General features: G+C 35.6%; 2 protein-coding genes across 3 annotated transcripts; one reads left to right on the top strand and one right to left on the bottom strand.

Moving 5' to 3' along the window:
• The first annotated feature begins 5590 nt into the window (after positions 1 to 5590).
• On the top strand, positions 5591 to 10310 carry LOC113295382 (endoplasmic reticulum oxidoreductin-1-like). The gene is made up of 10 exons (XM_026543720.1): positions 5591 to 5918; positions 6355 to 6486; positions 6721 to 6973; positions 7660 to 7770; positions 8273 to 8391; positions 8622 to 8726; positions 8807 to 9009; positions 9282 to 9405; positions 9727 to 9908; positions 10041 to 10310. The coding sequence occupies exons 1-10, from the start codon at positions 5748 to 5750 to the stop codon at positions 10066 to 10068; spliced, it is 1428 nt and encodes a 475-aa protein (XP_026399505.1). The 5' UTR covers positions 5591 to 5747; the 3' UTR covers positions 10069 to 10310.
• A 140-nt stretch (positions 10311 to 10450) lies between these two features.
• LOC113295388 lies at positions 10451 to 12881 on the bottom strand. 2 transcript variants are annotated; one of them, XM_026543732.1, is made up of 4 exons: positions 12611 to 12881; positions 11858 to 11970; positions 11348 to 11442; positions 10451 to 10934 (listed from the first exon to the last, which is right to left on the bottom strand). In XM_026543732.1, the coding sequence occupies exons 1-3, from the start codon at positions 12753 to 12755 to the stop codon at positions 11362 to 11364; spliced, it is 339 nt and encodes a 112-aa protein (XP_026399517.1). In that variant the 5' UTR covers positions 12756 to 12881; the 3' UTR covers positions 10451 to 10934; positions 11348 to 11361. The 2 variants fall into 2 exon arrangements, with proteins under 2 accessions (XP_026399517.1, XP_026399513.1); XM_026543728.1 differs by having other exon boundaries at positions 10513 to 10934; positions 11343 to 11442; positions 12611 to 12841.
• Positions 12882 to 13246: the final 365 nt, after the last annotated feature.

The following is a 13246-nucleotide window of genomic DNA, read 5'->3' as shown; positions in this document are numbered from 1 at the left end:
ACTACCAACATGGGCTAGAACTTAATCTCGCTAAATCAAAAAGCCACACAAATCATAAGGGTCTCATCATATGAGATCGAATATTAAGGTTAAGAAACTGAAATCAGACATCTCATAAACCGAATACACATAGCAAAAATATAAACATTCATTCACAGGCTATGTAATCGGTAACTATCACATGAAACAAAAATTACAAAATAATAGTTTTCTTCATAAATAATAATGATAGTTTTATTCAAAATAGACCTTATACAAAAATATCGAGATAAATCAATACATTGATGTCTATTTTCTCTAAATAAGAATCTAATCTTTTTATTCCATGAGCAACTTAATCCTTCATATCAGTACTAGAGGAAGGCAGGTTATTACTTTCAGTCTTGAGCTTGTGAATTTCTTCAAGAAGATAACCTTGTTGGTTGACCATAATTTCTTGCAGTTGTGAAGTTTTAGTGAAGGACTCAGCAAGCACATGTAATTTTATCTTCGATTGAACACAAAATTGTGTCAATATCTCAACTGATCTTTCTTCAGTATATTCTTTATTTCCTTCTTGCTAAGGCTATCTCTCTTTTCGATATTTCTCTTAGGTTTTCTAGCATCGAGAGATGGTGCAGATTTATTCTTAAAGAATTCTTTTAGATCAAGCACCTTTGCAAGAGAAGACATCAGATCCTGACTCATAGTTCAGACAGGGAATGACCAGAGAACGAGAGGGATCCTTTATATTTTTCATACTATCGAAAATATAATATTCCTATAAATACGAATATCTTAAAATATATTTTCAATTACTAGATTTTATTCTCATAATCTACACATAATGTGCCTTGATTTTTGCTTCCTCACTCACATCATCAGCACACAAGGTGAGGATGCAATCTAATACCTATTATGTCGCATTAATATGAAATTTTCTCTCATCATGGGATTTAGAACAAACAATATGGTCTTGATCTAGTAAAGTATGATTCAAATAGCTTCTCTTGTTACCTCGAATTAACGTAGTTCCCGGAGATTGGTCGGAATTGCATATGCACTTTTTAGCAATCCTTGTTTTAGAGACGGTTTTGCACTTTGTCTTATTTTTCCTTTCACCATTAGATGATTTTTCAACATCGGAAGACATGCCCATTTTTAAAATGGTTAAATCACTAATGGAACACGAGGGAATTAAACTAACAACTAGTGCAATACTAGTTGTTTCCTCTTCTTCAAAGTTATATGAATCAGAGGTCTCATCTAGAGTTATAACTAATGACTTGCTTCCAGTGTATTTCCTTAGATTAGGACAGTCTTCAGCCAAATGACCAAAACCTTTACACTTGAAGCATTGAGGCTGATATTCATCATCTTCTTCTTAATCCTTTTTGTTCTTAACTGGAACTCGATCATGAGGGTGAGAAGAACGATGAACATCTTTTACGAATCTCTTATTCATTTTCTTTAAGAGATCCCGAAACTGTCTGTAATCAGTGATAATGTTTGTTGTACACCATCACCAGAATCTTCTGCAATCAACTCATCATAATCATCTAACAATCTATTTTTCTCCACAGAAGCTTTTGGAATTTTTTCAGATTTAAAAGCGATTCCTTTATCTTGAATAGATTGTGATTCATGATCAAAGATCTTTAACTTCCCAATTAGTGTGCTTCGAGAGAGAGTTGAAAGATCGTTTGCCTCTATGGTTGCATGTTTCTTAGATTCATATCTAGATGGCAACGATCTGAGAATTTTGCCCACTATATCTTTTTTCATAAATAGTCTTTCCAAGAGAGGAAGAAGCATTAACTATCTCAGAGAGTTTAATATGAAACTCTTCAAAAGTATCGTTGTTATCCATTCGAAGGTTTTCCCAATCAAAGTGAGAGGTTGAAGTCTAGCTTCCTTTTCTGATGTCTTTTCTTCGAATATGATCTGAAGATTACCCCAAGATTCCTTTGAAGTTTGGCACGTGGATACATGATGTTCCAGATCACGACTTACAACATGTATAATAACATTCAAACCATCTGAATTCTTTTATGCAAATGCCTTTTCTGATCACTATCAAGTATTTATGGAGTTAACGTACAAGTGTATTTTACTGTATTATAATAAACAATTATAATGCGGAAATCAAAGTAAAAGACACAACAAGATTTTGTTAACGAGGAAACCGCAAATGCAGAATAACCCCAGGACCTAGTCCAGTTTTGAATACTCTCAGAATTAAGCCGCTATACAAAATCTAATACCAACTTCGTATAGTTGAGACCAAGCAGACTACACCTAGCTACTTAGTTCCTTCAGTATCCCTGCGCCTTCGACTTCTAGAGTCATGCACGTGAATAGCAAGTCCTTTGGATCGTATTCCAAACATCAAAGGAAGAATTTGTTGCGTAACCACTCTAATCAATCTTGTTAAAGATATAGATGAGTTGTTGCATCATATCTATCAAAGATATATCGATTCTAGTTGTATCCCAACCGATAAAGGTTTGTGCACACAATTCACAAGATACGAAAACTAATAAGAAATCTTATTCGTTTTCAAATCTTCTTTAATCTTAAAATGCATGCACAACACCACTTGAATCTCTTGTGATCAATCACGAAAAGAATGAAGTCTGTTAACAATGGATTATCACAAGATATCTTTAGATCTAACAACAGCTCTAAAGACCCCGTCGATACTGTGATCTAGTTTGAGTGAATCTTATATCAGAAGAGAATATTCTCAAGCATAAACAAACTAGGTGCAATCAAAGTTTCAACATCGGTTAGTAAATCAAATCAAATCGAAAACTAATAATACTTCAATTATCTAGTGTCCCACCAACGGTACTCGTAGAGCTTCTTGATCCCACAAAAGTCTTTAAACGAGCGGTCGTAAGAGATTTCACCGGAAACAACAAGAAATGAAGTTTTCCCGGCTCTTAGGTTAGTTTTCTAGAAATGTAAACTTAGGTATTTATAGACCAAGGATGTTTGGACACCAAGGAATTTCCAAAACCGAAAATATTCTCAAGATATGCAATAAATGGTGAAATTCGGTTTTCATAATTTCAATAAATGCTTGTCCAATATTTCCGAAATCTCTCAATAGAGAATCTATAATTAGTAAAATGCACATTACTAATTATTTTTCTCTAGATCCATGCATTAATTGCTGGTAATTAAAGCATATAAAACTAAAAGCCTTATTTAAAAGATTTTTAATTTATTTCGGCACAGGATCACCTTGAGTACCAAGGAATATCTTTGAACAATAAATGATAAGAGTTACTGCTCGTGTTCAAAGTATGTTGACATCTTTTCACTGCAAATCCTTATTTCATATTTACATGGATTTGCATTCTTGGAATCGGTTATACTACACTTCCAAACAAGTTTAGAATTGGTTTGACTGTACTCCAAGACTACTATGTGATTGGTCATACCAAATCACAATGGTTAGTTGTGATCGGATTTACCAAGTCACATACATGGGTTCGGATCGGTTATACCAATCGCTAGGATCGGTTATAACTAAATATGGTACCTACTTGTGATCGGTCACACGGTCACTAGGATCGTTGCACCAGTTACAAGGATCGGTTCCATCTCCACATGGTATCTACTTGTGATCGGTCACACCAGTTACCAGGACTGGTTACACCAATTACAAGGATCGGTCACATAACACGTATGATCGGTTACACCAATTACTAGAATCGGTCACACCAATTACAAGGATCGATCATACCATCACGTGGTGATTAGTTAGGATCGGCTACACCAATTAGCAAGACCGGTCATACCAAATCATAAGTCTAGGCATGGTGATCAGTTATACAAAGATACATAACCTGAGTTCAGATCGGTTCTACTAACTCACACATATTGGTCATCCAAAGATATGCAATGAATAGCCGGACCAATAAGCCAATAGATTTCCCTTTCGATTCACGAAGCAAGTTCATGAATGTACTTCCTTTAAAAAAAATAAAACATTATTTCATAGGATGAAATCTTCATCATAACACATTCACATAATCATAACACTATATACAAGATTATGTCGATGTCATATCTACGAAGTTCAAAAGATAAGCGTTATACTTCGCAATCTAATTCCTTAATACTATGATCATACTATTATGATCATGTCACATCACTAGAGTATTATACAATATGTACAATATATACAGCTTCGAAGTTATGTTTTCAATATAGCACGACTTGAAAGATACGTTAGGAACGAAACAGTTCAAGTCAATATTACTAACCTCAAGTGGAAGGATGATGTTGTCGTTTTTGTTCGTTACTTCTTCACATTCTTCAGGTCTTCGGAGTAATACTTCTATGTCTCAACATTCCTACACTTTCTAGTCTAACCTAAACGAAGTTGCCTCTAGTATATAATCAAGCGACTCTAAATGAGTTTTGATACTAAAATATGACAATCAAACTTGACATACCAACGCTTGGTGAGTTCAACCGAGCTATCCTCTAACAATTTTATCTCTAGATTGATAAAGAGGGAGATTATTAGAGCATCGCTTGGTCAAACTCACAAGTTTTAGCGTGTCAAGCTTGTTTTCAATTTTAATTGATCAAAACTAAGTCTTGATTTATGGTACTAATGTCAGTCCCATACTAGGATTAGAACATGGTAGTTGAATATCATAAATCACCAATCGACTTTGGAGAAATGAAGAATGAAAACGGCATGAAAGGAAACTTCATCAACAAAGGCACGTAGAGACTGACTATCCTCTTATCTGTCATTTTATCTATTGAGACATGTCATATGACTTTAGTATTATGATAAGCTTTGCAAAAATGTGGTCAAGTTAGTTCTTTTAAGTTCACAAACTGTTTTGACAGTTAATGAACTGATTTGGTCTTGTGACAAATTAAGCTTGTCGATTTCAGAACTACTTAACCGTGGTTCTGGCAAACCATATTGTGCATCTTGATTATATATATCTTCTTTGTAATTCAAATCAAACTTCTCATGGCATATAAATTTCCATACCTTGGTTGAATATCTTTTAAAAAAAATCAAATAAGCTTTTCGTTAGAGGCAAAAACAGTTATAAAAAGCCTTTACTTAGGTTGAAGCAACTCCTAAATTTGTAAAGGACATCAACTAGGGAAATTATGTTGCGCAAGAAGTGCTATTTGGACGTATAGTTGCATACGTAGTTATTTTCATTTTTGTATAAATTACTGTGCTTCGGTACAAGTACCGTGTAATAGTATCCAACTTCATGCATCTTTGACAAATAATCATTCAAGATTTTGCATGGATGTAGTCTTGTAATCATGTTTTGGTCGCACAGAAAAAGAAAGGGTTACTTGGCGTGCTAAGGAGGTGGCTAACCACCACGATCAAGCCATTCAGACCAGAAACCTAAAATGTCCAAAGTCAACAGCACCAAGCAAACAAACCCACTGGACATGAGGAGGCAATAAGAAAATCGCAGACTAATGACGTGTTTCGCTCAATGTTAGCCGTCGAGATACATTTTAGAAAATCCAACGGTTAATATATTCCACAATGACTCCTTGGGAACACAGTAAATATATACACACATACCACGCTTTTGAAAACCAGGGGACATGAAAGAAATCCGACAAACGATTTGAAACTTTAAAGACTTAAATTCTTTTCCCAATAAATGTTCTCCAAGCTGAAATAAGATTTTGATTACCAGAGATACGTTTTCCTTGATTCAATTGCGATTAGGGTTTTTGCAGGGTTTGATTTGGGAATGGTGAAGAAAAGGGAAATTGGAGACAAGAGTGAGAAGAAGAAGAGTAGATGGGGATGGATATTTGGTGCGATTCTTGTTGTTTTACTTGCCACAGCAGTTGCGTCTTCCAGAAGTATTAATAAGATCTCACTTTTCAATCATCAACATAATCAAGCTTGTAATTGTGCGGTAAGTCCAATTCTTTATTTTTATTTTTATTTCTATTTCCTTGGGTTAAAATCTGTTTCAAAACTAGGATCAATTAGTTTATGGATGGACTCTCCTCCCACTTCATCACCACAACTAAAAACTTCCAAGGCAAAAAATACACAGCATGACTCGTTTCTCTTTTTCACTCATCACTTCTGCCTTCATCTTTATTGCATTTTGCTTTTATCTGATCCATATAGGATTCTGCTAAAGTTTATTAACCAAAATGGAAAATCTTACATGCAGCTCTGTTCAATGATTTTATCCCGTCTTGATAATGCCACCATTCTTATAATAATCGTTTTTATGATAATTAACATTTTCTTTCCTTTTTTTGTTTCGAGAATCTGAAACCGATGCTAGTTGTAGAGTTATTTCTGAATTTTGCATAGCTTGTTTCTCTGAATATGTGAAGGATTCACGGAAATACACTGGCATTGTTGAGGACTGTTGTTGCGACTATGAGACCGTTGACAGTCTTAATGATGAAGTCTTGAACCCGTTACTGCAAGAGCTTGTGACAATTCCATTCTTCCGGTATTTCAAGGTATGGCCTGGTTTAATAATGGTATAGAATGGACATCTTACTTGAACTTATGGTTACCTTTTCCGAGACAAAGTGGTTGACAATATATCAACATCAGTTGCATAGTGCTATTAATCACGGAACACTCAGGGAGATAGAGAATTTGTAGTTCTACTATGTGTCAAAAATCTACTTTGACGCTTGGCATTTTGTTATATGACTTACTAATTACTATTTGATGGAATCTTGTTGTAGGTTAAGCTGTGGTGTGATTGCCCATTCTGGCCTGATGATGGCATGTGCCGACTGAGGGATTGCAGTGTCTGCGAATGTGAAGAAAATGAGTTCCCAGAGATATTTAAGAAGCCGGGACGAATTTCATCTCAAGATTTGGTATGTCAAGAGGGAAAACCACAGGCTACTGTCGACCGCACTCTGGATCGCAAAGCTTTCAGAGGTTGGGTTGAAATAGACAATCCATGGACAAGTGATGATGAAACTGATAACGGTATGTTTAACCTTTCTATAATCCTATGTTCCTATGTGGTAGCAATGCAAAAAAGAAGTCAAGAACTTACACATGTAGGTGCTTTAAATGCTTAATACTTAAGTTGATCCGTAGACTACGTAGGAAAATGAGCTCTGAAACAGGGAGAATCTAAAGATTGAAGTTTTCATAAATCTGCTTTTCTTATTAAGTGAGTCATTGCTCTGTGCTTTTTGAAAAGATACCACCATTGTTCTATAATGAAAACATGAGTTTTATCTTTTCTTTGTTAGGATCTTCTGTTAAGGATAAGGAGTTAATTATTACACCTTATAAATCTATACTGGCATATAGGTATACTGACTTTCAGATGTTTTTACAGCACTGTGGTAGACAACTTTCTCCATGGATATTGACACGTGTTATTGTGTATGTAGCAATTCATATGATTCATCCAAATGCATGGTTTAATGCATGAAAACACTATAGTTTTGCATTTTTGCAACCCTTCAGCTGGCATTGGTCCATATGAAACTTCATTTACTCTGTTAATTTCACATATCAGCACCTTGGGGTCGTAGTCAATTACTAAATGTTTTCTCATTTTCTGTAAGCAGTTGTGCTTCTACTATGTTTAATTAAAATATGTGGTATCACATGTATCTTTGAATTTGCTAAAACTGAACAGTAATTAATGGCTTTTGCAGCTGAGATGACATATGTGAATCTTCAGCTCAATCCTGAACGTTATACTGGATACACTGGTCCATCAGCTAGAAGAATATGGGATGCTATTTATACAGAAAATTGTCCAAGATGTGAGTTATTCCTTAGTTTATTTTCCAGAGTTTCATTTTGGTTTCATTCTCTGTACTGTAAACTAGTTGGATACGGATTGATATCTGTGAACTATGTTAGAAAGGCTGCTTCATTGGGCTGAGGGAAATTACAGCATATACTGTGAACTTATAATGGGCAGTTCTCATTTTGGGAGTGCCAATAACTCTCCCAAGGTGAACTCATCTTGAATCATGGATGTAGGATGTTTTCATTTATGCTGGTACCTGATGCTTGTAAGCTGTTATAGTTTGCTTTGGGATCTATCAGTGACTATTCATATGCGTCTTTAGTTAGGCAACTAGGTGCATACAGTTTTGGAGTTGTTTAGAACCTTTGGTTGGTCATCAAAATGAGAGTCTTACTTATTTTCATTGATTAACTATTGTGTGTATGAATGGGTTTTTCCCAATATTGTTGCTTATATTGGATTGTTATTAGGAAACCTACTTTCTTTCTTCTGATTGTCAACCTATTCCGCAGATCCATCTGGAGAGTTTTGTAAAGAAAAAAAAGTGTTATACAAGTTGATATCTGGACTTCACTCCTCCATTTCAATTCACATAGCTGCTGATTATCTTCTAGATGAAGCTGCCAATGTGGTAATGCCCTATATTAAAGTCACCTAGTTATTTTTTCAGCCAATTCAATGATTTGTTTACAATAATCATAGCTCGAAGTTGAATTATGAAGCCTGTGACTATTCTTTTCTTAGTGCTAATTTCTAAATTTTCTGAAATTGAACAAGGAATTTTGTTAATAGAGAAAATGTAGTTGAGCCGTTTTAATATTTCTGGATCTAGATTGCTAAAGGTTCTTGTATTCCTTGCAGTGGGGCCAAAATTTCCAGTTGATGTATGATCGTGTTTTACAGTACCCAGATCGTGTCAGAAACTTGTATTTCACGTATCTTTTCGTCCTCCGAGCCGTGACTAAGGTGAACATCAAACTTGTTGCTCTTAGGCTGAAGATTGGCAACTAATCCTAATGCTACTTTCTTTTCTCAATGTCTGTTAGGCAGCAGATTATTTGGAACAAGCAGAGTATATCACAGGGAACCCAACAGAGGACTTAAAAACAAAATCATTGATGAAGCAACTTCTTTACAATCCTAAACTACAAGCTGCATGCCCTATCCCATTCGACGAAGCCAAGTTATGGCAAGGCCAAAGTGGACCTGAGCTGAAGCAGCAGATACAGAAGCAGTTCAGAAATATCAGGTTATCTCTCTTTGTCGCTATATCTACTGATGTGCTCAACTTGAAACTCCTTCTGCCCTCATAATTATCGTTTCTTTACAAGGAAGATAAAACTAATTGTACATCACTGATAACTTTAGTGGAGTGTCAGTCAAATTCTTTTACGGCATTACATGCAATTGTCATGTCATTGGAGAATTGTTGTTTATCCTTTGTTCTTGTAAATGTATGTCTAATATCATAGGAGCTTACGCTCAGGCCTCCAATGTAATATAAATTTTTACATGTTGCAGTGCATTGATGGATTGTGTGGGTTGTGAAAAGTGTCGACTTTGGGGTAAACTTCAGGTTCTTGGACTAGGAACTGCACTGAAAATCCTTTTCTCTGTTGATGGCCAGGATCATGTGGACCAGCATGTAAGTTACCTGTTATACAATGTAGTTTCTTTGTGATTGAAAGTTTTAGAATCTTTGCTTATTGTTACGGTTACGAGCATGGACTGGTGTTATATAGTGATGATTAAAAGCTAAACAAAGCTTGAAACTGACGAACACACTTTTTTCTTCCTTTTCTGCGGTATTCTATTTTTTATATTGCTAGATTCATTTAAAATATAGGTTAATTGTATACAGCACCCTTTTCATGTGCAGTTCCGCTCTACCACCGCTTTTATTGGGCTAATTGCCATGTATTTTATCTTGCAACTGAGTTGAAGCTTCTTTGTTTTTATATCTCAGCTGCAACTGCAACGAAATGAAGTGATTGCCTTGGGGAATCTTCTGAATAGACTCTCAGAATCTGTCAAATTGGTTCGTCAAATGGGACCGTCAGCTGAAAAGATCATGGAGGGACAGGTGTTTGCACATGCTGACCATACTAGCACATGGCGAAGAATATGGACTTCTTTATCTAAACTGCGGTAATAGGCTTTGCCTACTTCTATTGATTATCAAACGTTCTTAGTTCGCATCCGTGTACTTTGGGCAGTATTATGGAGGGTTAGGTTAACTAGAAACAACTAACATGGAATTTACTTTTGGCTTCCATGTAGATGGGAAAGTGACAAACAGATAATGTGATAGCTTTCAAATGGTCATAAACCAAATTTTGAAGTCAAGGATGGAAATTCATTGAAAGAAGATTCGGCTGTTCATATCTTTAAATACTCAAATTTCGTTTAAAAGAATACACAGTGAGGATATAGAGTAGTATAGTAAGGATTATACTATGTAGAGTCCTCAATCCTTGTCAAAAGAATCAATTAAACATTCAAAATTCAAGTGATTTATACTCATAAATAGATTTTTTCTGCGTTCAACTATTACTCCGAGCAAAAACAGGAATCAGTATGGAATATACGGTTCTTTTAGACTGATGATTGTGATGCACCTACAATGGATAAACCATCACAATTTGCAGCATCTTGATAAAAAAGATACTATTCAGGTTTCATACAAGTGAAACAAAAGTGAGTGCTGATCCATATACTTCAAGAACACTAGATTCTTGAAGGGGCCACCAAATGAAATAAAGTCAATAAGTATTAAAAGGGGCCACCAAATGTTTAGATTACAAGAGAAATTCAAACCTTCAGAATAAGAAGAGATGCAAGGAAAGGGGATTAGCAGGACATTTTAATAGGACTATACAACCTTCACACGAACTAATACCAGTTGTACGAATATCTTAAACATGGCAGATACTCCGGTTTTTGCCCAAACATATGAATATTAGGGATATGGTACCCATATCTAAAACAGAATTGTGTACTGCTGAACTTCGTGTCTCTTTACAATCAAGTCTTATGAATATCAACTTCCTGAATACATGTTTGATCTGGATCCTCCAAAAAATCCGCATACATATAACTATAGAAACTACTTTCCATGCTTCAAAAGAGAATAATGGTGTTGAGGTAGCATAAACTTGAGATGTATGTAACACACTGCAATAAGAGCAAAACCAAATTGAAGTGAAAAACTGGAGCTTTTCAAGAGCTTATCTACCACCGTCGAATGCTTTAGGAATACAAGAGCAATAAATCGGAAGATACAGGGTTGTTTGGGATAACTGACAAACATTATCTGCTATAGAAATTTCCTACTATTACAACAGTAGTTAGCATTTTTAAGCTTTTATAAAAGACATGGTTAGATTGCAAAGTTTGCGGTTTAAGTAGTTGTTAATGTTTCAAAAAGGACCTGCTTACCATTAGATGGCATAAGCATGTCATGACCTCACCTTACTAATTATAGGTTTTCTATTCGTAAACCAGGTCTAGGATTACTGACTGGTACTATCATTTCTAAGAAATAGCTGTAAGCCATAAAATTCACAAAAGCATTTTACAGACCTTACAGTGGATAAATTTCTCAACGAGTTTTCTTCAAACGTTTGGGCTGTCGTATCATCTCCTTCCGGAAGTCTTCTGGAGGTTTGCCATCTGCATATGACTGCAGAACATGTGAAAGCCGGTTAGAATCAGGTAAAATCGATTTATAGTGGGAGGCTGCACAGATTCATACACATCACACTGCATTACTAAAACTTAGGATTTCAGTCACTAGTGGCTCATATCCAAGCAACTAAGGTATTTCCAGTCCACTATACTAGGGAATCAGGATCCCTTTCTGAAACCATATACCTCAAACCTAAAATATGAAAAACTGTAGTACATGAAAATAAGTGATGTGGATAAGCTGTTGTTCTACTTGTACACATTGCCATGATGTCAAGCAACTTATTTAGAAGTTACAATTCATAAGAGCCACTGAAGAAGAAGAAATTATATTAACTTTCACAAATAAAAACCTTTTTTTTAATAAACAAAACCAAAAGGTTGGATAAAGAAGACCATTAGCTTCTAACCTCTTCCCACTTTCTTTGAAGTTCCAGAAGTTCTCGAGCGTATGCTAAACATTCAGCATGGTATACTGCAGCTAGGTCTTTTATCATGGCCTTCCTTCTGATAATACCAATCACTACAAAAGAACAAAAGAACTGTTAGTAAAATCCAGATAACATTTTCTCTGAAAAAACATTTATCTAGGAAACAGAATTCTAGCTGCTCACAACACATTTAAGCGTCCATATTCACGAATCAGTTACATGAATTATATATGCTCAAAAAACAAGAATTGTCAACAAGAATCATCACTTAGCTTTACTATTCAATTTGTTGTTCCGTCTTTTGAATGAATAACAACTACAGGTCCCCTTTGAGGATGCAGGGAAAAGTTGGACTCAATAAAAATGGATAAACCAAGACTCAATACATATTGCAGTATGGTCCATCCAAACTTGGACTGGTATCGTGACAATTTATCAACTGACCAGCATGGTTTACACCTGTTTCAACATTATGCAGAATTAAGTATTTTCATTGATAAACAAATGAGTTGAAACTTAAAATTGGCAGCAGAACCACATAAGAGGGATACGACCCCCAATAATGGTGAAGTTTCAGAAAGATAAAATATATAAAAAGGATTAAGAATTTAAACACTAAATTAGATAAATGCATTAATGCTAATGTTAATTGAAAAATCAATATGAATAGTAAGAAGAGATAAAATCAAATCTAGGGCATCACTAATTCAACAGAGTGAGAGAGAGAGTTACTTCGGCTGGGATCAAATCGAAGTGGAGTTGATGTTGACTTTGCACGTTCAGGTGGTGGAGTTGCAGCGGCATCATCTCTAGCAACCGTTGATGGCTGAGGCGGAGGAGGAGCAGTAGGTTTTGCTTCTTGTTCTTGTTCGTCCATAGAGAATTTTAGGGTTTCGAAAATCTCAGCGTGTCTGTGTTGTGTTTCTTTCCCAATTCTGAAATGAGCCTATTTATATATTTATTTACTTACTGTCTCTCTTTCGGTAACACACGTGAATAAGCAAAACTTTCTCGACAATTTCCAAACCAAAGAAAGAGGTAACACACGTGAATTTGACACGTTGTGAAGAATCTGAACCACTGTTATTGTTGTGTGTTTGGGGGAAATCAAATTGTAGTTGTAGGCAGACGGGATGGGATGAAGCAGAAATTCTATAGCACTCCATGTAGGAATCTATATCAAGGAAAGGAAGAAGAGTGTCTCTGCCTATGGGATTTCGGCCATCCTTTGGCCTCGATTGATTGATTGTTGGGGATTTGACTTAGAGTTCAAAAATGACCATTGATTTTAGGCATCCGACGATAGGGATTTTGCCGTGGTCAATGCCAAAGCTAACCCTTGCCTTCCCATTAAATCGCTAACCATCC

This window comes from Papaver somniferum, chromosome 1 (assembly GCF_003573695.1).
Source record: "Papaver somniferum cultivar HN1 chromosome 1, ASM357369v1, whole genome shotgun sequence".
NCBI classification, from domain to species: Eukaryota; Viridiplantae; Streptophyta; class Magnoliopsida; order Ranunculales; family Papaveraceae; genus Papaver; species Papaver somniferum.
The sequence above is the reverse complement of the archived record's forward strand: the minus strand, read 5'-3'. Positions and strand labels throughout refer to the sequence as shown.